The 26571-nt window shown below is 42.4% G+C and overlaps 1 protein-coding gene across 2 annotated transcripts in view; it reads right to left on the bottom strand.

Annotated features, from left to right (window-relative positions):
• Positions 1–26571, bottom strand: part of C8H10orf90 (chromosome 8 C10orf90 homolog) — a 66503-nt gene that overhangs the window by 9031 nt on the left and 30901 nt on the right. The window contains exons 2-6 of one of the 2 annotated variants that reach the window (XM_064663546.1): positions 25970–26064; positions 22638–23721; positions 7652–7903; positions 5561–5724; positions 4343–4541 (exon numbers count right to left, since the gene is read on the bottom strand). In XM_064663546.1, coding sequence (XP_064519616.1) covers positions 4343–4541; positions 5561–5724; positions 7652–7903; positions 22638–23721; positions 25970–26064 — 1794 coding nt within the window. Of the gene's footprint in view, positions 1–4342; positions 4542–5560; positions 5749–7651; positions 7904–22637; positions 23722–25969; positions 26065–26571 lie in introns of both variants that reach the window. The other variant, XM_064663545.1, reaches the window with a different exon arrangement.

The following is a 26571-nucleotide window of genomic DNA, read 5'->3' as shown; positions in this document are numbered from 1 at the left end:
CCATCTATAACGCAGCTGATGCCTTTGAGAAAGCACGCAGGATCACCCTCGAGGAAAAAAGGCAACGCAGAAAGAACCGTGTATTGCAGAATACACCATCTAAGGAGTCTTTCTGCTGTGCCTTTTGCAATCGGATATGTCTGTCACGGATTGGCCTCATAAGCCACCAGCGCGCCTGTAGCAAATGTGGATAGAGCCTTCCCAAATCTTCGTTCGCGAAGCCCAGCCATGATGATGATGATATAAAGCAGTGCCTACACCCAGGGGTGCTGCCCAAACTTTGCACATCCCATGTCAATGACTTCATGCAATGAATTCCTTCAGCTGCAGTCAACAGATGACATTTTGGTATTATTTATAAAACATGCAATAAGCCATTAGTTAAAGGTTTGAGGGTGAGACTGTCTGAGCTTCTGCTCATCTCAGAGAAATGCTGAAGCTCCCAGGAGGTCCTTCCCCCAGGAGGACTCATAGGAAGGTGGTTCTTGGGCTTTCCAGCTATTCAGGTCCTACACTGTGGCTATTGAGACTTCTGACCCTCCTTAATATTTCAGTCTTAAAAATCACTAATACCTCTGAAAAAGCTGTAAAGTTGATAGGTTTCCGAAAACATTTTCATACTAAATGAGTTCTGGGGATGATGCAGGAGATTTCAGTCCACTCTGTCCAAATGTTACTTAAATATTAATGGAATTTATCCAGAAAAAAAAAATCAATTAGCATCTCACCTGGCCTTCCTAAATCTTTTTCATTTCATTAGAGAACATGGTTTTGAAAAGCATAATTTCTTTTATTTAAAAAATAGCAGTTAATGAAGAAGGTATGACAGAGCTTGATAAAGTCATCGAACATCAAATAAATCTTTGGTAAAATTTGCACCAGCTTCTTAAACCTGACTTCTTTAGCTTCAATTTCTAATCATGGCTGAAATCAGACCTTTTACTCCTGGGTTAAAAAGTTGAGGATAAAAATTCAGTTTTCTGTTTGGCTGCTCCAAGGCCCCCCAGCAAACTGACTGAGCCCTGTGAGTCAACCGCTGTGAGACACAGTTTCCTATCACCCACACAGAAAAGTCTCCACATTTGAAGATTTTCCAATTTATTGCCCACTTCCTTGCACAGGGGCTGCCTATTTCCTCCTTCCCGAGGATGAGGTCATGGAGGGGACACACTGGTCACCCCGTTCACTCTCATCTCCTCCCGTTGTCCCCAGGGATCGTGTCACCCACCGTCACCCACTGCCAGTGACCTGCAATGTGCTGCCGTGTCCAGCTGACTCACAGGCACTGACCTAATCCGTGTGATGAGCAATAATATCTCAAAAATAGGTCATTCCACTCCCTAATTCAATTACCTGGCTGCAGCTTAGTCTTTATTCAGAGCTGTCAGCCTTCAACAAGATGCCGGTGCCCAAAGGATCAGTGGCACAACTGCTGGCTCCGAGTTTGGATGGTGAAAAGGGACCTGAGAAGTGGCACGACTAAAGTCACACATGGGCTGCTGGTGGCTGCAAACATCTCATCAGCCACCAATGGCATGTGAAAACCACAAGGGTGCACCTTAGTGGTGCAGGATTATTCTCTGATTGCCACCTCCTCCTCTCTCAGCAGTCTAAACAAAAACCTCTCTGGCACGGAGCTGCTCGAGGAACCTTGAAAACCCAAACCAACAGCAATCCTCATCCTCCAGGCTTCTACGGCTACAATGAAGCTTTTTGGAACAGTTTGGAACCACAACTGAGGAGATACAAACTCGTTTCCAAAATGTTGCTAAAGATGGAGGATTTGCATACAAATCCAGAAGAACAGATCAGGCGCCCTGGTGGGGTTGAACTGTAACATTCAACTTCTATTGCCACTTCCAGTGAACCACCAGCCTCTCAGAGGGCAGCAAAATGGAAGGTATGAAAAAATCATATGTGCCTGGGAAATTTTGTTAAACCTCTCAAAGTGCTTGTGTACACCAAGATCACAGGGCTGTTCATTATGCAGATTTAAAGGCCTATAAACAGCTGGTAGTCCTGTCACTGAAGTAATTACATTACGATTTTGGAGATTTAAATCCAGTTATTTGAACATTGTTTCTATTCAGTTCGTCACAGTGGGATCTCTAATTTGCCTGACATAGTAAACAGCAGAGTAGTCTATCTTGGACTAATTAGCACTCTCAAATTTAGCAGTACCCATTACCCAGCACAAAGGCTAGAGCAAGAGCTGCAGGTTCTTTGCCTTCAAAGAGCTCTTGTGACGATAAAAATCTTCTGCAGGATAAACATTTTCATTTTTCTGAGATTACTTTCAGCACTTTGTAAAACCCCGCTCGTGAATCACAATTAAAAAATGGTAAACAACTTGGGTTTCTGAGGATGAGAAGGTAAATGGAAAGTGCACAGATGTTGGTATTTATATGGAAATGGTGATGAATGCCAATTATTTCTTTCTCTTACAAGAAACTAAAGTTGTAACAACACTGTCAAAACATAGGGAAACCACGCTAATAATTTCATATTACCAATAAAGACATTTTAGGCTGATAGAATAATCCCAGGTAGAGAAAAATCTCTACAGATCATTGCTCTGGGCGTAGATTATTTTACTGAAATAAAAGCTGCAGGACCAGAGAGCAGCACATGTAACAAGCTTATTTCAGAGAGAAATAAGTACAGCAAACTTGTCAAGCACCAAGGGAAACACCTCAGGCTGCAGTTTAACCCTCATTCCACCTGAATAAAATGGGCACACACATCTCCCTATCCTGTACCACCTTCCCATGTGATCACATGGAGAATTGGGCAGGGAATTGGGGGCTGGCAGAAGGGAAGGAGAAGGCTGTGACCTCAGAGGGACAGGGATGTCATCAGCAGAGGCATCAGGACAGAGGTATCCAGTGCCCTGGGTGAGCACGAGGGAGAAGCCCTCACAGGAAACAAAGATCCCCCACTCTGAGTCTCACTGATGACACAAATCCTTCTGCACAACAGCATCCACCAGGGCAAATCCTAAAATATCAACTGTCAGGACTCAGAGCAAATTAAATATGCTCAGCACACTCCTACACAGCCCTCTGTACTGCAGCCTACAGAGCTGGGCCTTGTCCAGGGATCTTGGATTTCCAATATTAACTGCAGTTATGCTTAAATAACAGACATCTGACACTTCTGTCATTATAAAAATATTAGAATCTCACAAACAGAAAATTACCTGTGGCTTCATGAAGGCAGATCAGTTACAGAAACTAAAGATTCTCCTTAGACAAATTTACCTTTAATGACCAGCCACTAAAAGAGGGAAACAGTCATTTAGTTGAATAATTAATTAATATATTTCAGTAGTATGCTTTTATTAATCATTAAACAAGCATAAAGATTAAACCTTCATTATAATTTAAGGAGAAATAGGTTTAATCATTTTTTTATTTTTTTTTTTCATAAAGTGTTTGCAGAGTGGTTTGGGGGACTTTCAAAGATGACAAAAAAGGGGGAGACTTTTGCCACTTCTTCTAAGATAGGTGACAAACTCCTGGCCTGTTCCATGGCTGCTGGAAGAGCTTGTAGCACAGCCTGAGTTGAGGACATCAAATATTCCCTTTCCTGAATCTTCCAGGTGTCTCTTCTGGTTGTTTAATGTTGTCAATTGATTTACTTTTCAGTGGAATAATGTGTCTTCAAACAGGCACAGGTTTAAAATCAAGCTATAAAGAGGAATGCCAATCAATCAAATAAATCTTTTTCTTTAGTCAACTGAGGTAATTAACACCCAGATGGCAATTAAAAAAAAAAAAAAAGACAAAGAAAAAAGAAAAGAAAAAGAAAAGCAATTTTACATCTTGTGCTTAGATAATATTTACAGAGGTGCTTTAGGGAGGGAGCTGCTCAGAACTGCTTTGCTCACTGGGTGTTGAGACTGTTTATTTCTGGGGTAATAAAACAACATAGTCATCTTGAATCAGGAAATCACAGAGTTTAGATGCCTCAATTTAGCAGCCTTATAAACAAGCAGAGTTCTTTCATAGCCCACTCACTGCCATGGGCTTCCTGAGTCAAATGGCAAATCCACACCTGAAGCTCCTTAGAAAATTGAATTGGGCCTCCTAATCCCAAATCCCACCTTGTCTCTCTGCCTGTCACCTCTCTCCCCAAACTGGTCACCTGTGAGCTGGGAGAGGGATGAAATGCCATTTATTACTGTCACCTCCACAATTAGTATCAGCTCTGAACATGACCGCATGTGACAACAACAAAAAGTCCCCAAGGAGGTCTCCTTGTGTTTTTTCCACAAGTTAATATGGAAATACTACACATGTGGCAGGTTTTCAGCCCCGCTGCTGGTCACAGTTAAACTCACCACTGAGTGGGTCAGGAATGGTGTAGTGCTTTTTCCTGCTGGAAGTGGATGTTGAGGAGAGCTTGCGAACGAGCGCTCCCGGGCTGCTCAGAGGGGAGTCACCCTGCTGGGCTTTCCTCAGCTGGACCATGTGTTCCAGTCTCTTCAGCCTTTCTTGGGAGCGAGAGATGAACTGAGGATTGTGGATTTCTAGGGCTTCCTAAAGGAAACAGAAACCCCACCTTATTTTAACATAATCCAAAGGAAGAAAAAAGCGTGACAGGCATCAATATAGGTTCAGTAGGAGATAATTAAAGTGATGAAAATTATTCATAGAATGGTTTGGATTGGAAGGGACTTTACAGACCATCTATTTCTGACTCCCTGCCATGGGCAGGGACACCTTCCACTAGACCAGGTTGCTCCAAGCCCCTCCAACCTGGCCTTGGACACTTCCAGGGATGGGGCAGCCACAGCTTCTCTGGGCAACCTGTGCCAGGGCCTCCCCACCCTCACAGCCAAGTATTCCTTCCCAATATTCCATCTAACCCTGCCCTCTGGCAGTGTGAAGCCATTCCCCCTTGTCCTATCAAGTTTATACATTTATATGTTTTGAATTACATATTTTTATAAGTTATCCAATTCAAGTTCTTGATGTTTTGCCTATTTCCCTGTCTCACTCCATTGCTGAAGCAGCTTGTCACTGACAGCTCACAAACTTCCCTGTTTATTTAGATTGTCATGCAGATCTACTAAGAAAGAAAACACTTTCCAGTCAAAGGCTGCTTCAACATTTAGGAATGTCTTGGGACAGAAAAGGCAGAGATTGGTCTGCAACATGTGCTGGAGTTAAAGGCAGGAAAGTTCATCTGTTGCTGGTGGTTGGTACCAACCTGGGGCCATGTCCACACCTACAGCTGGTGCTTGTGGTGCTGGACGTTTGGGACATTGGAAAGCTGTAAAATCCCCAAATTTTAACATGTTCCTCTGTAGGAATGGCAGCTGGGGCTCAAAACGGGGAGCTTGAACAACCAGACAACCAAGCAAGTCTTGGCAGTGGATACAGACCACCAAAACTTCACTGGAAAGGAGAAAAATCAAGGAAACGGGAACTTCTACCTGCAGCCAGTTCCCAGGAAGCAAACACCATCCATGGGGAAAAAAAAAAATGGGAAAAAGGAAAAAGAAGTGAAAAGAAGTGAAAAAAGGAGGAAAAAAGGAAACAAATCGATACTTTACCTGCAGTGTCCATGGGGCTGCTGGAATCTCCTCCGGCTGGGAGCTGGTTTCTGGCCAGGTGAGCACATTGTTTTTCTCCCAAGTCACACCTGGCCAGCGAGATGTGGACAGTGTCACCCTCCTGGCTCGCTCCCACTCATCCTTGAGCTCCTTTATTCTGTCACCTGAACCACAGAATTCAGAATCACCTTGGAGAGATTTAAATGTTCGTTAAGAGTGCATGGCTAATTTTTTATTGGGTTCTCCACCTCATTAGACTCAGAGGGCAATTTCTGAAATAAGAATGCCAAAGTGTTATTAATAGGCCTCATTAAGCAGAATAGATCAGATCTAATCACAGGTACTACTCCCTGCCCTGTGACACCCAGAGGATCTTTCACATTAAGCCAGAGCTCACACTGAAGTATAATTGTAATTAAACCTCTTGGACACTTAGATCTGTCTGCTGGTCTTCCCTTCCCAAAAGCAAGACACAGTTGCACCATGGAAAGCAAAGGATATCACACTGTTACCTGCAGTTTGAGTTCACTCCAATTTATTGCACAAAATAACATATTGTTATGGACTTTAATCACGTATCATTTCACTTTGACCACTTTGAGTCTTTCATAAACAATACTGGGGTCTTTTGCTTTGCTGATAATACTGTTTGCTTTCTATCATTTCTACATATTCCTTAGTCAGTGGAAAGACTCCATGAAAAAAATAATCAACAAAGTTTAATATGCCTTATAGCATGTTATCCTGAAAGCTGTCAATTCACGTTGAGAAAAAGAGATTATTTGCTACAATTATAATTAAATTTTAATGCTCACTGGCTGCTACTCCCTGCACAAATTAGGACCAAAAGAGGCTCTGTGATCAAAAATCAGAGTTGACAAGATTCTCATTTGGAGGACAGAATGACTCCAAAATAACAAAAGAACTTCGGAAGAGCTCCATATGAACTATTTTGAAAAGTCACACTGGAGTACTTCTTCCTTGCCAAATAAATTGATTTCTAGCACTAAGTATCTGGGAATAAAGCCCGTTACTGTTTTATTTCAATTTTTGGTTACAATAAACTTCAAATATTTTCCTCTTTATGACATATTGTACATATTATATTGTACTTAAAAAACATATTAAAATGATCTGTGTTGGGTACATTTGCCTTATAAAAGCCTGAGCTGTATTTCCTCCCTAATACTGTTCTTAGTAACATTTTGGAATAAACCTTGAAACCTGTGAACATGAAATTAAACTCCTCAATAAGCCAGGTTTACAGAGGTGTGGATTAATTTGGTCTTTGACAGATCTCAGTGGATCCTTCACTTTTTGTAAAACAAAACTCACTTCCAGTTAGGAAAATTTAACTTCAGGCACTGAGAGCAGAATTTAGGCTTCTCCCAGCTAAATGGGTGTCACATTCAGTAGCTTTATAGTCAATAATGAAAAGGTTTTGCCTACCTGTCTACAAAAAACTATTAAGAAAAAAAAGGGTGTATGACCACTACAGCATTTTAAGGAATAAATTTCTCACAAACACATTGATATTAAAGCCAAATTAACAGTTTTCTTCTGCAAAAATATCTTATGCATGAATACAGCTGCTTGTGTCACCTCCAGTTTAGCTGTGAGAATAAATGTTGGAAGTAAGACATCCCAGCCGCTGCTGAACTAGAGGAAATTATGTTTTACATGCTGAAACCTTGTTCATAATCACAGTTCAGGCTGTTGTGTCAAAAAGAAAAGGTTGCAGAAGTGAAAGAAAGGTATCAGAACGAGGTTGTAAAAATAACCTCACTTCTGGTGCTTCTTGGTTGGGCTGGGGCTGCTTGACTTTGCAATTTTAATGCTTTTTCAAGATTTTTTTGAACCTTCCTTACAAAGCAAGCCTATCCTTCTCATTTTAATCTTGTTTTCTATTAACCATAGCAATGTATACAGTCAGATTAGCTGATTGATCTCTCACCAGATGACTCATACTCTGCACTTAAAGCTGGACAAAAATGGCCTGACTTTCCATTATTTCACATTTTTCTTTGAGGCTGATCTCATCGTATTATTGAAACCATATTCCTGACAACCCCAGCAGGATTTGTACCTTACTTTTTAGGAGCTGGTTTTGCCTGTGAACGTTTTCTTCCGAGAGGATCCTTGATGATGTTTTTATGTTGCCCATACAGTTGGAGACAGACAGTTTTGGTTTGAGGACGCCCTGTGCTTGGATCTCTTTGGATTTGGAGGTGTCTTTGGAGGGATCTCTCCTTTTTGATGAGCCAGCAGCAGTGATTGCCTCTCTGGATGCTGCATCTGGAAGAATGCAGCTCCTCCTTCTGCTTCCCAACAGCATTTGTGTTCCTGTAAAAAACAGAAAAAAACCCACCCAAATCCTATATCATGGGAATACTTCTTTTTTCACAGTCCACATGATTTTTATTTCCTGCAAAACTGCTTTCAGGAATATATTTTAAAAGTTGTAACTGATACAAGTTTTATCAGGATTGCTGTGCAGCTGTACTGTAACAAAAAGTTATTGACAGAAATAATCACAGAGGGTATAAACAATCTCATAGGGCACTATTCAGAAAAATACACTGCCCTTCTGAAAAATGCATACACACTCTGACGGACAGCATGGAAGAGTCAAGATATCTCTGACAAAAAACTGTGTTATGTGTCTTTGTCTTGCCTCTTATTTGCTTAAGAGGAAGGACATGGACCTCTTGGAGTAAGTCCAGAGGAGGCACCAAGATGATCAGAGGGCTGGAGCAGCTCTGCTGTGAGGAAAGGCTGAGAGAGCTGGGATTGTTCAGCCTGGAAATAAGAAGACTGTGGGGTGACCTAATTGTGGCCTTCCAGGACCTGACAGGAGCCTGCAGGAAAGACAGAGAGAGACTATTTACAGGGCCTGGAGTGACAGGACAAGGGGCAAGGGCTTCAAACTGAAAGAGAGGAGGTTTAGATTTGATATTAGGAAAAATTCTTCCCTGTGAGGGTGGCGAGGCCCTGGCACAGGTTGCCCAGAGAAGCTGTGGCTGCCCCATCCCTGGAAGTGTCCAAGGCCAGGTTGGAGGGCTTGGAGCAACCTGGGCTAGTGGAAGGTGTCCCTGCCCATGGCAGGGGATGGGAATGAGATGATCTTTAAGGTCCCTTCCAACTCAAACCACTCTAGGATTCTATGATTTAAAATGGATTAAACCAAGTGTCCATTTACAAATGGAAGGGAGAAAAAGTAGAGTAGCAAAAAAAAAAAAAAGAAAAATCAGGAAATTATATCCAAGAAATTAGAGACAGCATGGAAAGGGCATCAGGATCAGCAAGGAGAGAAAGGAGGAGCAGATGGAAACTGTTCAATGTCTCCGTAAGCCCCTGGGCAGTGGTCCCTTGTAGCAGCAGCCCCATGGCCATGTACACAGCACAACTCTGCTCTTCCCTTTTAATCCTCTGCATGAATGGCCTATTGGCAGTTCTAGTCACAGGTTGGATCAGACCTAGAGATTTATGTAGGGGGGAATGATCAATAGCTATTTAAAATCTCTGAAAAAAAATGCAACTGAGACGTCTGGGAGGTACAAGGGGAAAAAAACCAACTGGTTTCAGCCCTAACCACAGTGCCAAACAAACCAGGCAGGGATTGTCCTACTCTATAATGTGGACACAAAACATTCAATAAATGAATAGTGTTTCAAATACAAAGACTTTTTAAAAGTAGATTTAACATAATTCCTTTCTCTGCTGACTCACTCTCAGCAGCTGCCCCTCTCTAAACACTTCTTTCCCATGTCTTGGTTGAGGACAGAGGGAAGATTAGAAGTGTTTTTCTCCTCTGAGCCAATCCATGAGAAAGGATGAGATGGCACTGGTGGTATTTAAAAGCCTTTAGACATGGCACTTGGGGACATGGATTAGTGGTGGGCTTGGCAGTGCTGGAGGAATGGTTGGAGTCGATGATCTCAGAGGGCTTTTCCAACCTAAATGATTCTGTGTTTCTATGATTCTGTCTTAGGCACTTTCTTATTTCACAGTCATTCACTAAAATCAGATCTTGCAGTGTGGCAAGTTTTCAGTTCACTTTCCCAATCGTTAACCCACTCACAATAGATGAGAAATATTCTTGCCACAAAATGATGGTCTCCTATGCTTTTTAGTGGTCTGAGTGGCTCTTTTTGACTACCCTGTATTTCTGAGGAAATCAGAGCCATTAAGACACAGCATTTACTGGTTTTCCCTTACCATGCAGATCAGAAAGTTTTGAACACAGAATCACAGAATTGTTTAGGTTGGAAAAGACCTCTAAGATCATCTACTCCAATCATAACATCTAAAGTTCCTCTCTGTAACTGTTCATACAGGGAGACAGAGTCAGCTTCTCAGGGGATCCTCTAATGAGGGATCCCTGAAGATCACCACAGACAGAAAAAAACCAGCCCTTTATTTCACTGATTGAGATGAACCCCATCCTAAGCAATTCCACAGCCTTACAGGAAATCTGCTCAAAGCAAGGAGGTGCATACAGAGCTCTCACATTCTGGGGTAGCATCCAAGCTCTCCCTCTCCTCCCTGATATAACTTATTTTTCTCCTTGCTTTTCATGCATTGCAAATATTTGCCTTATCTTTTTCAAAACTGAACTCTCTTCTCAGAGGGAAATAGTTTTGATGCAAATGCTCTCAGCAGACTGGACAGACTCAATTCTGTGCATACACTCAGAGTTCATGCATATACAGTGACCTGCTCCTTCAGTCCCTGACTGATCCTGTACCTGCAGTCACACACTGTGTTGCCATGAATATCTTCGGATATATAGAGAGGAAAAAATATTGGGACAGATTAATGGGGTTATGGGCATCACAGAGTGTTTGTGGGAGGAGGTAGGAACATGCAGTGGGGTAGGAGAAGATGAAGAAAGCAGCAGGTAGTATTAACTGCAGAGGAGGAAGTCCTTTCAATAAGGCAGCCAAAATGTTAGATGGATAGAGGGGGAAAAAAAGAGGGGAGCTAAGCCACAGAAAGAACATGAATGGAAAACAAATTATCTCATTAAATCACCTTTTAAATTGAAAGAGCTTACTGGCCAGCAGACAACAGAGAGAAGAAGAAACTGTAAATGTGAAAAGTTTCTGCTCATCCATGGCTACATCAAAGCAGGAGATAATTTGCCTTCATATCAAGAAATGGTCTGTGCAACAAATGTGTGTGTGTTGTGAAGCCAAACACCTTCTTCACTGAGACAGCCAGACAGCTCAAAGCATGGCTGTGTCCCCAGGAGGGACTGTTTGCTGCTGCTGGGCATCAGTACCCAAAACTCCAGCTGGAATCATCAGGGTGGTCAAAATGGGCTGTAAGGAAGAAGGATAAAACAGGAGAGACCAGAGTGAGTGAAGGAGCAGAGTCTCACATCTCTCCTCTCTAACTTCTTAGTGTATTGATCTGAACAAAAGAAAGAAGAGTATTCAAACTCCATTTACTCCTAACTACCAGACCAGTTATTTGTGGATATTGGCTTCCAGGTGTAAGTACAGAAACCTTCAGGAAGTGAGAATTAAGCTCCAAGAAATGCCTTAATGCATTGCAAATGGAGACAACTCTCCCTCCTCACTGCACCCTTCCCTGCTAAAAGAAATGCCACCATTGGCATTCACCCCAAAAGGTCTGGGGAATACCTGTAAAGATATGGATTAGGAGAGAAAGAAACACACCAACAAAACTAGGAATGGGGTCTCAAATTAGAAAAAAGTGATGGATGTTTCTTGGTGTTTTGTGACAACAAAAGGATGTCTAAGAAAGAACTAAAACCAGCACAATTCCTCATGAAATTCAGGTATAAAACCACCACATTCCTCCTGCATGAAAACTGTCTTCCTTAGATCTTGCTCTAATATCATAACTAAATCTTAATCCTTATTAGATTCACAGTATGGGGGGATTTTTAAATTTTTTTTAGTTAATTAAGGTGACAAAAAAGGTGTGTCTTGTTCTTGTCTAACACTGAAGGCAATCAGAATAATAACAGAGTCAATTTGCTAAATTCTTTCCTCCAACTCCCTCTTGAATTAACCTTTCTGTTCAAAAGGTACACCCAGGTGCAGTGAATCCACAGGAAAACACAGCACAGCAAACCAGACAAGGGCTCCAAAGATCAGCTCCCTCATCCTCAGGGCAGCTCTCAGTTACCTTCACTAACGAACACAGATGCAAATGATATTGAGAAAAAAAAAAAGAACAAGGCAAAGGTACTTAAAGGTAAGATCACAGTGTTTCACTCTGTACATTCTGGACCCATTTTTAATATACTGTGTGGGGAATTAGGACTGTTACTCTCATTAAGACTATCTGGAATTGTATATCTAAATCCCCACGAACCAAACTTGAAATGTATATGCCCCTCTGAGAGCAGCTAGAATTGCAACTGGATGACTAGAAATATATGGTTTTCCTATTATCCCAGCTGAAGAAAGACTTTAAAACTAATGAACAAAGACATGAAAGTGTAATGCTTTGGGAGATACAGGAGAGCAAAACTCAAAGAAACAGAGAACAGAATGACTCCATTAATAAAATTCAGCGAGTACAGATCCTAGTTGTAAAAGTTCAGGAGAAAATTTAAGGAACAAAGTCATAATTACATTTGGAGAAAGGTCATTTTTGTCCCGTGCAAGAAAGAAGATGACAACAGCTCAATTTTTAAATAATGGCTTAGTGAAAACCACACCATATTGGAGGAGTTAAAAATATTCTGCGAAACCAAGGGTAGGTTTTCAAAAACTCCTTTAAAAAAAAAAAAACCGAATCCTTGATCTCTGAGAAAAAGAAGTATATTGTTTTACTGTAAAGTATCTTTTTACATTCTCCCTCCTCTCCCTTCAGGGGGTTTTGCTAACGGGAAGTGACCCTGCATTACAGCAGGTTAAACTTGCCTTTCCTTGAGACACACACAATCCAGGCAAACATCCCCTTTGCCATTGTTACTGCCTTTTTTTTTTCCCCTTTCACTTTACAACAGGATAATGCAGCTTTTCATACTTGCATAGAAGACTCTTCACAGTGTTTCAGTGGGGATTTTTGACGATTTGTGACAAAGTGCTCCTTTGAAATGGGCTGAAGTTCATTTTAGCAGCCGCAGCACCACGAATCCTCCCCGGCCACCGAGTCAGCCCAACACAAGGTGGCTGGGAAGGAGACACACAGTGCTGATCCACTGTGTGTCATTAATGAGATCAGACATCCCCACTGTAGGTAGGCTTTCCATTCCAGACCACCCATTGGGTTTTTTTATTTTAATTTAATAAAAGCCCCATGTCCTGAGCTGCTGAGCTCTCCTGGACCTCCGTGGTGGGAGCTGATGCTGCCAATACCCCAAGCAGAGAGCAGCAGCAATTAACATTCCTCAAATATGAGAAACTTCTGCTTTCTTCAAGATTTAGACCCAGGAACGTGTAGGAGTGGGTTGTACAGAGCCCACATGTGCCTCGAGCAACGATCCCTAATCCAAAGCAAGACTCCCGATGACAAAGACTGATGACTCAATTCTTATCATGAATCAAGAATTGCCACAGCTAAGCCACACAATCTCAGACATGAGTAAACAGCCCCCATCATCTCAGCAGCCTGGTAACACAGAAAGATGGAAACACTGAGAGCAATGACAGTATTATTCGTTATTTCAGTGTTTGTCAAGGGATGCAAGATAGGACGGATAATTTATTTCTCACATTGCTGCCGAGGAAAAGGCATCACTTTTAATCAGTCAACAGGCTGCAGTCGGCAAGGAGTGCTACAAAATTCAGATGTTTTTACTAAACCTTCTGCTGACCAGCAATGAGCCCCATGTCCCAAACTGCCTCCTGATGTTTGTCAAATGACTCATTTACAAGAGGCAGCGTCAGCTGCTGCTCAGCATTAGCACCCATGGAAACTACCTGAATTGCTGGGAATGTAGCTCTGCCCGTGCTCCCTATTCAAAATATGATGCTAAACAAGGTCTTGATTTACCTTTCAACAAAAACCTGGGGTTGGATCCTGAGAAACAGGGCTGGGTCATGTCCTCAACTCCGTTCCCGGAATTGTCAAGATCCAAAGTCAAGGTTACTTTGCAAGTTTGAAGCAAGAGAATCAGACAGCCCATTACTCCCAATGAAAGTGTCATTGTACCTGCACTAATTCTTTTTCAAACAGCCCTGCCTGGTGGGGATAAAGCTTAATTATCTCAGCTATATCAATAAAACCTCAAGCTAAGAGTCTAGATTAAAAAATTATCTCTAACAAAAAAAGGTTATCTTTTTCCTAGCTCTCTCTTTTGGGTTTGCTTTAAACCATGTTGACAGCTGTGGACACATTTCTCAGAAGGAAAAAGGCTTTCTTTTGGCAAAAACTAATATTTGACTGTAGGAAGTTGTAATCATTTATAAGAGAAAGCTTATCAAGTGTACCTAAGAGCTGTTAGGCTTCAAACCTTATAATCAGTCCAAAGTAGGAAGAGCTTCTTGATGTCAAGAAACAGTTTGTTTACAGAAGGCTTTTGGCAAAATTAGTGTAGTCCCACACTTGGCTTCAGAGCAAACAATCCCATAACCAACTAATCAACAGCCCCTCACAATAAGCCTCTCCGTGGTGATAGCTAATTTATTTTCTCTAAATGCTTCACAAATAACTAACTGACCTTCTTTCTTGGTGTCAAACAAGAGAATGACACTTATGTCAGGGAGGTCATGGGTACAGATATGCTGCTGAGGACAGGACGTGGCACCGACTCCAACTGGCACGGATAGGTTCGGTGGGAGGAAGGACTTGCAAGGGCTGCACCAGGTGCAGTTCAATGGCCTTGAGTTGCACCAAAGGATGTTCAGGTTGGACATCAGGAAACATTTCTTCACTGAAATTTAAGTTATATAGTTCAGTGAGCATGACAGTGTTCGGTTGAAGGCTGGACTTGATAATCCTGGAGGTCTTTTCCAACCTTAATGATTCTATGACTCTATCAATGGCACCTGCAGGAGATCATCTTACACTTCAAATCATGACAGTGTACTGTTGCTGCAGAACATTTCAGTGGGCAGCTAATAATCCACCTCCATGATTCGATTTGACAGCTTGCACCAGTGAGCTCCCAATATCCAGCTGGTCGACTACAGTGTTTCCATGTTTTGCTAACATTTTGCCCCTTTGCTTCCCATGAGCTGGGACAGAATAAAAGGAAAAATATTTCCTTTTCATTAAACCTTTCATAATTTGGAGGTTGGTCAAGCACCTGGTAATTATTTTCTCATTTAAGATAATCAGTCTTAGGTTTTAGACTCATGCTTTGAATCATCCTGGTTTTTCTTGCCTTTTTTTTTTGACCATTCTGTGCCAGACCTGTGTCTTTAACAGACGCAACACTCCCGGGCAACTGGTCCTTAGAGTGAGAGGATGTGTGTTCATATTGTTAAGAACCATGGAAACAGTTATTGAAAAATACTTTGAAATTTGCTGCTGTACTTGTGAGACATTCCCAGTAACAGCCACGAACCAAAAACCTCGGAGTCAGAAACCCATGTTTGCATTTCCAGGATGTCATGCTAGAAGCTATCAGGCACTATTGTAATGACTCAAGGAGTAATCTGATGCAGTGTGACTTTAAAAAAAAACGTTCAGGATGATTCAGAACATTTAAATGGTGATTTGCTGGGTAAGAAATGTATCGACCACTTGTTATTCTCATCATGTCCAAGGCACCTAGTTCAGCTCTTTCTGATAATTTACCGCAGCCAGGCTGAGCCAAGTATTCATTTCACAGACTGCAGAAGGGTTGTTCCTGGTTTAAACCAAGTGTGAATTAGGGCAAAATGAGGCCCTTTACTCCAGTGGCATAATGCAGTCACTGAATCCACATAGCCCATCTCTTTTAATCATTATTTTAATGATTCCAGTATTCCGTCTGCTGCCGCTTGCCCTGAGTGCTAACGAGTGACTTGCACCCTCCAGAGTCTTTCACTCCAAATTGTCTCACATTTTTACCAACTCTGACAACTCCAGATAGAAATGTCATAGAATCACAAAATCATAGAATTGTGTAGGTTGGAAAAGATCTTTAACATCATGAAGTCCAACCTAACCAAGATGGAAAACAGCAGAAGAATCAAACCCTTAACTTTCACAAGCCAAAACAACTTGGATCTTCACACAATACGAAGATCTTTGGGAAAATAATTCTAATTTGTGTATTTCACTCATAGAAATATGTTCCATAACATCATTAACAGAGCAGACATCCCTCTGTCTTCTCGAGAAATAATGACCTTTCTATCCAACACATTCATTGCTATGTCCCATAACATAAAACTGAGCCTTTAGTCCCCAAAAGACACCTGAAGGTTAGGAGCTCCTTCAACTCCAGCCAAATTATTTTATGATCATGCCCTTAGAAAAACAAAAGCATCCACAAAAAAATCCCAAACAAAAGAATAACCAAGAAAACCCAGCCATCCCCCCAACCATCCCTAACTTCTCGTTGCCTTAAGCCACAGAGAAATCATTAAAAAACAATCATATCTATAGGAAAATAATCTCAGCCTGGGCCAGTGTGACATCACAGTGACATCACTGAAAAACAGCTTAAGGGTAGCTTAGACTAACACAACTTGAACATCATCCATCCCTCTTGCTTTCACCTGTTGTCTAAGATCTCCAAGGGTAGCCATTTATCCATATGAAGGGCAGGCCACACAGCTCTTCTGAGTCCCATAGTTTAAATAAATGGAATAATAAATACCCCTCCACGCTGATCCCTTACTTCTCTTACACTCAAAGATATCATCACTCCTTCCTTGGTCGCACCAGAGGACGGGGAAACCAGCAGCAAGTAACTGAAACAAAAAGTAAAGCTCAAGAGCTTGGTACTCCATAAATGCGAAAGGGTCCACCATAGAGGAGAAGAAGAGGCATCCTCTTACTTCCAAAAAGTGAATAAAAAAGCTCCAGGATAAACACAGACAACTGCTATTGCCCATCCCACAGGCTGGGGTCTGTCTCGAAGGCTGGCAGCATCTTCCAGAGCCACCCAGAACAGGACTGCCAATTCCCCAGTGAGTTTTCAGCATCTGAAAGGATCGAATTCTCAATTTCTGAGCATGTGACGCAGTACGTGAAGGTCACGTTGCAGTGTGACACAGACTCAATGACACAAAATGTCTAGACTAAGGAAAATTGACAGCCTCCTCCATTTTAAATTTATACCAGATGAAGGGAAACATCAAAGGAGTGCTTTTTAATGGGCTTTTTGGCATGTGGTGCTTTGTTCTTAACAAGTCGGCACCAGTTGCTGTGTCCATAGTGCCAAGTCAGTAACGTCCCTGGCCAGATTCTGGGCTGATGTAAATCAGTGTCACCCCTCTGAAGGCAGATATTTCTATTGGTTGACATCAGCTGAAGATTTGGCTCTCTGTGCTTAGCAGGTGCAAGCTAAAGTAAAATCTTGTGTGCCATATTTCATATTTCTCCTGTCTTCACCATCCCTGCTGCTGTACACATTCACAGGCTGGAGAGTTAATTGGCATCAGCTGGAGCTACTCAAGTTTCTATACAATAAATTCCATATTGTAAGGAACAGCTTTCCTCTAATTATATCTTGTTCATATATATATATATATATATATATATTATTTACACATACACAAATCTTGTGCTCTGCCTTATTGCATGGTGACTTTCCCATAAACAGAAGATGAGGTGAGAACACCAGATAGGCCACATTCTTTCACCATAACATTTCAAATACTATTTAATAATGGAAAGTAAATACTACTTATAGTCTTCAGATTTCCTAGTTAGCCCATCCTGATTACCAGGAGTACATATTAGTTTAAAAGTGACCTACAGGATTTTCATGATGCACAAACACCTCAAGTATCAGGGGCTCTTCGATGTGTATTTAAAGCACAAATACATTTTTATTTTGCAGGTAGAAGCACCTCAAAGTCCCACAGCACCAGCTGTTCTGCTTTTACTCCAGTAGGAGTATGTATATACATACCTGAGCACTGCATAAAGAAATTAAAATACCTCTTGAAACAAATTAAAATCTAGCTATTTACCCCTTAGAAAACACGCTGCTGACTTCAACACTTGTTAATAAAACTCTTGTCTAAGAAGGAAACAAGCCTGTAATCATCTGGGGCCATTGAACACCCCAAAAGCCCAGATCCCATCTCAGTTTTCCCTCTTCACTGACTCGGGTTATTTCAATTAAGTGAATTATGCTTTCAAGTCACCTGCCATTCTCTTTGGGAAAAGATATAAGCAACTCCATTACCAGCTCTCTGATCTATCCTGTTCACTGATGTAAATGTTTTCTTCCCCTCCTGAGCATTTCACTCTGGAGTTCTGCAGAAGGAACACAGGCAATGCAACTCCCCCGGGCACCCCCACTGGTTCCCAGTGCCCACAGCTCCTGCTGAGCACATCCATTACAACCATCCCCTGTGTGTCATTCGCCTTCCACTGCTGACTCACTCATGGAATCACAGAATTGTTAAGGTTGGAAAAGACCTTTAAGGTCATTGAGTCCAACTGCTCCCCCAGCACTGCCAAGGTCACCACTAACTCACATCTCCAGGAGTCACTTCTACACAGCTTTTAAATCCCCCCAGGCATGGGGACTCCACCACTGCCCTGGGCAGCTGTGTCAGGGCTGGACAACTCTTTTGGTTTCCTATTTTCCAATCTAAACCTTCCTTGGCACAGCTTGAGGCTGTTTCCTCTCATCCTGTCCCTTGTTCCCTGGGAGCAGAGCCAGACACGCCCCCCCTGGGCTCCCCCCTCCTGTCAGGGAGTTGCAGAGAGTGAGAAGGTCCCCCCTGAGCCTCCTCTTCTCCAGGCTGAGTCCCTCCAGCTCCCTCAGCTCCTCTTGGTGCTCCAGATCCTTCCCCAGCTACATTCCCTTCCCTGGACACGCTCCAGCCCCTCAATGTCTCTCTTGTTGTGAGAGGCCCAAAACTGACCCCAGGATTTGAGGCTTGGCCTCACCAGAGTCCAACACAGGGGGACAGTCACTGCCCTGGTCCTGCTGCACACCAGTGCTGATACATATCCCACAATCCTGATGTTTACATAGGAGTGTGATTCATGACATGCCCTTTTTTCATCTCCCCCCACCTTCCTTGACCATCTTCTGTATCTCAACACAGAGCTGAGGAAGCCAGCACAGCACCCACCATCCAAACTGGATTTACTCTCCACCTCAGTGGTTCTTCCTTAATAACTCTGCACAGCAGTTTTGGGTATGACAACAAAAGAAGAATAAAAGTGTAGCTGTTAGCAGAAACTATTTTGGTTTAGAAAATAGCTGATGTTTGTGAAGGTGCTCAGGCATCAAGAGGTTTACAGTTATTTAAGCTTAAACAGATAAATTCAGACGTTGGCATTTATAATCTTCCATAGAAAAGTGATGATACTGTTTAATCAAGAGGTCAAAAGGAATTTAAAGTTGTCCCATTTTCTTCTCTTTGCCCCTTTTTAATAATTCAACATAGAGCCCAGTGGGTAATAGATTGTAAAAGATGGATGGAAAACTAGATATTCATGTGGAATATACACTTCACGAAATGTAAGTGAGAAATCAAGATTAAAAATGTTCCTGTCTTCAGCAGAAACAAGACTAATCTTTTCATTTTTAACTTACCTTGTATTTATGAGACATCAGCTGCAGACACTGAAGGAAATTGCAGCATTCCCTGAAAAGCAGCGTTAGCAGGTTCTGACAGCTTGTTAAAAGCTGTGACCAAAGGGAGGGTGATGCACATCCATCACCCGTGACAAGGACCCCATGGAGCCTGGCCAGGGTTTCCCCTTGGCCATGCTCTGAGGGGGGTCCTGTGGCTCTCAGTGGGCCACTTCACACGCTCCTCCAGCTGCCCAGGGGATGTAAATGCTGGTCACTCACTAAAATAAACACATTTAAGTCCCACGACTCTACGTCCTCCCACAGTTCAAGTCTGACTTCACATGTAACATGGATTTTGCAGCACTTGGAATTTAATTTCTTGCCAGATGATGGATGTAGAGACCCGAAACAATGGAGCTGGTAGAAGATACAGTCCATAGTGATGAAATCACGGGATCATATTCCATCCTTGGGGTGCTACAGCACAAAACATGGCTTTGAACACTGAGTCTGAGAGATTTGGACTTCTACATATAATAACCACCCATGAGCATAGCCCAAAATTTACATTTCATTAATAATCCTAAAATATCCTTTTCATATGTGGCACATGGTGGAAATACATAACTCTGGAGATCACCTGGAGCAGCCTCCTGCTGAAAGCAGGGCCTTACATTAGGTTATCCAGGTCTGTGTAAAGCCAAGACTTGAATACTTGGATTTGAACACGAAATACTATGAACAATCCTGTAAGTAGAGTTATCATTTCTTTAGTGAAGTCACACAAAAAAATTAGGAAAAAGACATTCCAAAGAGGCCATGACTCAACTGGCCCTTTAGGAGACAGCAAACCTGGCCCCAGCACCTGTAAAGCAGAGAAGTATTTGGGTGCTCATTCCAATTCAGATCCTAATAAAGCAGCCTGTACATCCTGGAAACTACATTTACAGATTTCATACACAGAAGTGTAGCCTTGAAAGTAATTTTTCTGCCTTTTTTTTTTTTTTTTAACCATGGTGATGTTATTACCACTTGTATTTCTGCTGGCAGGAAGGTATTGCCTCCAGCTGCAAACCAATATAAACTCCAACTTTCTGGGTCATCAGAAATGTGATGGACAAAGTGCTTTCTGCAGTTCCTTCAGCCAATGAGATAACTATGTTAAAGTACTAACATGGTGTCAAAAGTTGTTTGCTGCCCCTTCTTTGCTAGTTCTTCCTTCTTTTTAAACATTTCATTTCACAAACATTTAATTGCATAAACATTTAGCAGATTAAAGCTTAACATGAGTGGATTTGAGCTAGTAAACACTGGAGGGAAAAATATCTAAAATAATTGGGAATATGTTGTCATATGAAATTTCTTCCCCAGAAAGGTGGAGTCCCCATCCCTGGAGGGATTTAAGAGCCATGTGGATGTGGCACTTGGGGACATGGGCTAGTGGTGGCCTTGGCAGTGCTGGGGGATGGTTGGACTTGAAGGCCTTTTCCAACCTTAATGATTCTATGATTAATCTCATATTAATCACTTCTCTCCCTCATCTGACCCAGAAGTAAAGGGGACTCACTTTGTCATTCCTCCCAGGTTAAAATCATACCAGTTGCCTTTCATTTTAATGAGCAGTGTGGATGTCTCGTGTGTTCAACCAGGTTTCTCATGATTGTCACATTTAATGGTTGATGGCAGTGCAAGACCTCATTACTTCAGTGATCCTGGGGAGAAAGGCTGTTGTTTTGCAGCATTATTCTGGTTGTTTATACAAATTTCACACAGGAAAGTTGTAGTAAGCTGATAAACACCTTCTTATATGTTACAAAGGGTTTGAGCAAGAGAAATATATATCTTTACGTTCTACATTATTGCTCACACAAAAGGTGGAAGCAGTTAAAAAGGTAACACTTCCCATGTTTATTTACACCTATATTCTTATGTATACAAATGGTGGAAGTCCTTTTTCAGAAACCAGTATTTCTCAGCTTCTTACCTCACTGATTTCCTCTTTTCAGTAAAACTGTGGAACCGTGAGCAGTGTCCCATTTCACTTTCTAATTGCTTCTGGTAAAAGTAATTCTTCCATGGCCACCATGGTATCACCAAGCCCAGGGAAGGCTCAGTGTTATTTTATTCCTTGTTTCGGTGGAATATCACAGAGACACCTTAGATGGTTTTGAACAAAGCCTTGAATAAGTGACACTCCCTACGGAAACTTGAGGAGGACATTGTTATTTGAAATTGGGATGTATGCAATGAAAAGCTTAATTTGATGCTGTCATCCCTTTGCATTTCTCCCTCCAACCCTTTAGCACAGGCTGACATCTTCCCTCTCCCCCTTCCCTCTGTGCCATCTCCCTCCCAACAACATGCAGCCTGGATTATGCTTGGAAACACAAAGGAATATTTTCTCTCAGGTGCTGGTCCTGCAACCCTATAGCTGCAGGATCAGTGCCATTGATTTCAGGGATGGGAAAGGGAGAGCAGCAGTAACTTCAAGGAATTTGTACCTTGTCCAGCCCTCAAGACAAAATGCAGCTTCTCATCTTTTTTTTCCATGTGCACACTGGGAAGATGAAGCTACAGAGGAATCTTAGGAAGTAGCTTATGTTCATACACTGACCCTTAGATCAAAAAGACCATATAAGAACAAGGTAATTGCAATTAAATGTAGCCCAAGGTCGTGGGATACATGGGGGGTAAGTTTTAATCATCGTGCTTTTGCTGAAAAACAGACTTGCTCATTGACATTCCTCCCATCCACCTTCCTTTCCTGGAAAGTCAATAAACTCAGCTGTGGTTATCCAAATGTGCTGGAAAACAGCTGCACTGTAAAATACCCAGTGCAGCAGGAGCTGTACCACTCTGGGCACCAAGCAATCCCCAGGGCACCTCTCCCTTCCCCGAGAGCAATGTTGCAAAGGAAATTTTATGCTTGCAAAATACTTGGAAATGTTGGAAACAAATATGTTCAAGATTTGCAAACCATTTACCTGGATCCATTAGTTATAAAACCCTGGGCTTGTTACTGTAGCCTTCTAAACTAAAAGCTGAAAACAAGATCATTTTGGATTGCAAGGAGCACAAAACCGAGCTCAGTGCAATCATCTTCCTAATTTCACACCTTGAAATTCAGCCCTTATTCAAAGAAAGACCTAGTTATTTTCAGGGGATAAGCACTTGCATGTTGCTGGGAGAAAAAAAAATAAAAATTACAGTAATAGATGGTTAAATATAGAGGTTTAGTGCAGAAAACACAGGTGGAGTTTTCCCTATCAGCTGATGAGCAGCATGGCAAATATTCATGGCAGTCCTGGAACTGAAAGCTGGGCTGTGCTCTGACTCACTGTGCCTCTGCAGAAACAAGCATTACTGTTATCTGCTCACACAAAATCACTGGGGTGGGTCTGTTCCAGCCTGAACCTCTGCTCCACCAGACTGAGGTTTAAGGAAATTACTTACCTGGCTCACCACTTGAACTAGGAAGTTGGAGGGAAAACAGAGTGTGAGAGCTGCCAGAATGCTCATCATCTTCCTTCTTTGTTGCTACTACGTTATTATGTCCTCTGGGTATATCCACAAATGCTGGAAGTTCTGAGATAAGGACACTTTGCAAAGGGTATTTGCTACCCAAACAGCCTTCCTTTGTTTTCACTTTATTAATTACCTTATTTTCTGTGAAGTCTGCACTCAAGTCTGATCTGAGTGGAGTCTTGTTTGCTCCTGGGAGCTTTGTTGGAGCTGTCTCCTCCATGGGCTCTCCATTAGCTATGCCATCTACTCCATCTGCTGTTAATCTGGACAAACTGCACTTTATATTGAAGGATAACGTGGATCTATATGTTTTTTGGCATTTAACTCGAGGTTGGGCAATGCACACATCGAGGGACTTGTCTAAATAATAGATGGTACTTGGGCACCGCTGAGAAACCTGGAGGTGGACACAGGAGAGGAATGAAGGTGGTACTTTCTCCATCCCATCACTGCTTTGAAGGCCCAAGCCAGTCTCCTTGATTCCAGGGTCAAAAAGCTGCTTTTGTGGCTCTTCACCTAACCTTGGGCAAGACTCAGAAACCTTTCCTGGAGAGGCACGTTGGTGTGTGTGGCCTGGTGGAGGCCACTGGGGGAGGAGAGCAGGGACTCTGCTGGAGGTGGGGGACACAATGCTGGGGTCCTGCACAGCCCCAGGGCCACAAGCTGTGTCCCCAGAGCCCACAGCCACACGCCTGGCTGTCACAGTTATGGAGGCAAACCCGTTCTGCTGCTTGGGACACTGTTTTTCCTCTGTGATGTGAGAGTCCAGTGGTGACTTGGTGTCTTCTAAAGATGCCTGAACCTCCAGTCTGCTGGGAAGTACCAAAAATGCTCTGGTAACCTTGACTGACCCCTGATTAGACGAAGACTGCTTTGTGTGGCAAGCACTGGGCTGGGGGATCATGGACTGCATAGGCAAGGCAGGCTGCTTTCCTTTGGATTTATTCCCATCAATCATCTGTGAAATGATTACTGGTGAAATCAATGCTGTATTTTGTGAAGACGGAGATTCCTGCAAATGAAAAGATTCAAATTATCAACATACTCTATGTGCAACTGTTTCTCATCTACCAGCTATCACACCAGTTTTGTTCAATCACAGACAGTTTTGTTCAATATCTCTTCTTAATTTTCTACTCATATTAAATGTTTTGTCACCTAAGAACACATTCTTGAAATCAGCTCTGAATTGTCTTGGAGGCTTCAATGAAAAAAAACATTAAAGTTTAAATTGTGTACTCCACACTATTATTTTGAGTATTTATTCTGTCGCCACATTTGGGATTTGTAGCTGTTTAAAAATGGATGTGGCAAAGGCAAGTGCCAGTTTCAGACTCTAAACCTCTCTTTCATGATGGTCTGCTGGAATCTGAAGTACATTTAAATATATTATGGATCATTATGCATGACATCACATGGTGCAGAGAACCTGTGGGCACGAGGGTCATCACAGCTCTACAACCTCATCAGTTATAAGCATGGAGAAACTTCTCCATGATCCCTCCCACAAAAGTGGTACCATTACTCAGATAGGAGTTCTGGGTACTATTTTAATTAATTAGTTCCCTCTTGCTTATGATTACTTGGTGATACCTACCAATGATATAAAAAATCTATGTCCAAGATTGATTGACAGTGGCCCAGATTCATTTTCCCTCCATGACAGTAAACATCTATCTTGATATTCCATATGTTACTTCACTTGAAATGTCAGAGGAGGTGCTTTCATGTTTCAGCTCTCTGACAAAGAGTAAACCTGAGTTTAAAACCTCCTGCTATTATTATCCACGTGGCTGGTCACACAAGTCACAAGCAATAAAGCATCTGGCCTAATCTCATTGCTGCTGTAAATTGGCTGATTAGATTGCTCCTGCCCTGTGCTCCCAGATCTTTTGATCCTGATGGAAATAAAAAACCCAAACACTGAATTGGCATGCAGGATCTGAGGATCAGTTCCATAATGAAAGCTCAGCCCCTGTTTAGGTGCCATTTACTCCTGCTTGTTATGAGCTCACCTCAGTCCTATCTGGGCGTCTCTCATTTGATAATCAGCGCCAGGGCTCAACAAGGGTTTCACAGAACACAATATTATTCAGACTGTGAGGGAGGCAGTATTGTGGCCTCCCAGGTACCAGGGGCATCCTTGTCAGGGCTTTGGTGCCACAGCTGGGACACTGCACCAAACCACATGCGGAGATGATCTTTAAGGACCCTTCTAACCCAACCCTGAGATCCTATGAGAGCATTCCTGTGTTCCTGTTCTCCGTGCAGGGAAACACCACCAAAACTGGGCTCCCCTGTAACTCTTTAGAAGGAGGTGATTGGGAACCCAAATGGGTAGAGGTAGATCAAGCGTTTATTAACGAGGTGAAATGCCAAATAAATTTTATCAACTCTTTAAACCAGCTGCCTGTGGTTTTGACAATTCAATAATTTCACAGCCCCAGGGAAAGCATTTTCTTCCTTCTCTGTTTCTTTCATGGTTTGTAACAACATTTGCCTCATATTTTCTGCACTTCATTTACTTCTGCCTCCAGGTTTAAGACCTTTGCATGCCTTCCAAAACTCTCGCCTTCCCCAAGATTTCTACAGGGCACCAAAGAAGAATGTTCCTTGAGAGACTTTATTTTGGATGCATCTCTCATGCTCCAGTAGTTAGTTTGACATTTATTCCTTTTGTTAAAGGCTGCACAGATGGAGACATCCTGCAAGAGTCCAAAGGCATGTCAAAAACGTTCCTGATTAGCTACAAACTCCTGCACCAGTATTTTAAATAATTTGCTTTTCCTTTTTCTGCTTGGATATTTGTATTATTTCCTCCTCCCAATCTTTGGCAAAGAAATGGATCCTTAAGGTTTGACCAGCAGATCCTTTGCTCGTTGGGAGCTTTCAAGCTTCACTGCACCCTGCGAGAAAAATCCACACTTACACAAAGTAATTGCGAGGATCTGAAAGCTTCGGGCTTTATCTTGAGAACATCTCAGGCAGAGTGTACTGATATTTGGGATGCCACTTGATTTAGTCTCCTGGGGTGTTTTTAACAACTTCTTTTCCCCAACAAAACAGGCAATTTTCCCCCCTGACCAAGAGCGCACAGAATCACAACACTTAGCCATCATTTTATTTGGCTTTTCTGCTGCCTAAGCTAAGCCTAGCTAAACAAAACCAAGTCCAAACACACTGCTCAGCAATCAGTGATTGTTTTCTAAACCCTCATGCGTTCTGCTGACTGCTATCCAAACAGAATTTATTTATTTTACCTTGGTAGAGCTCGATGTTCCCCCCCCAGCACTCTCCTGCTGAAGGCCTGAGCATGTCCTGTGACCGTCAGTGCTCCATCGCTTCTGTGTCACCCCTGGGGAAAAACACAGAGAAAGGAACATTATTTCCAGTGTTCTGGAGGAGATGAGTTAGAAAATGTGCTTTTAAATGGAGTACAAGCAGGAGGGAAAGAGCTCCTGTAAATGATCTGGTTGCCCTGGGATCTGTTTCTCCCGCTTTGCAGGAGAGGCACTTGAACCACCCCTGGGATCCTGTTGCAAGGATGTGGACAGTCTCACAGTGTGTTCAGGGCTGATCCAAAGCTCCAGTATCTCTGCTTTTGATTTCCATGGCTTCAGGCATGAGGGTGGAGGTATCAGGGAAGGTGGGAAACGCAGATTCCAACAAACATCCCTTTGTGCTGTCTGCAGAACAGGGAGCACAAACCAGCCCAGGAACGGGCTGGACACTGTGAGCTCGATTTCATTTGCACTAAGTCACCTTCACGTTTAAAGAACTGCAGTAATTTCCAGCCATATTCACCGATTCTATTACATCAGAACGTTTCTAGTTCAGGGCAACTATTACACCAGTACATCAG

The sequence above is a fragment of the Pseudopipra pipra genome, chromosome 8 (genome assembly GCF_036250125.1).
Source record: "Pseudopipra pipra isolate bDixPip1 chromosome 8, bDixPip1.hap1, whole genome shotgun sequence".
Taxonomy (NCBI): Eukaryota; Metazoa; Chordata; class Aves; order Passeriformes; family Pipridae; genus Pseudopipra; species Pseudopipra pipra.
Note: the sequence above shows the minus strand (reverse complement) of the source record. Positions and strands in the feature narration are given on the sequence as shown.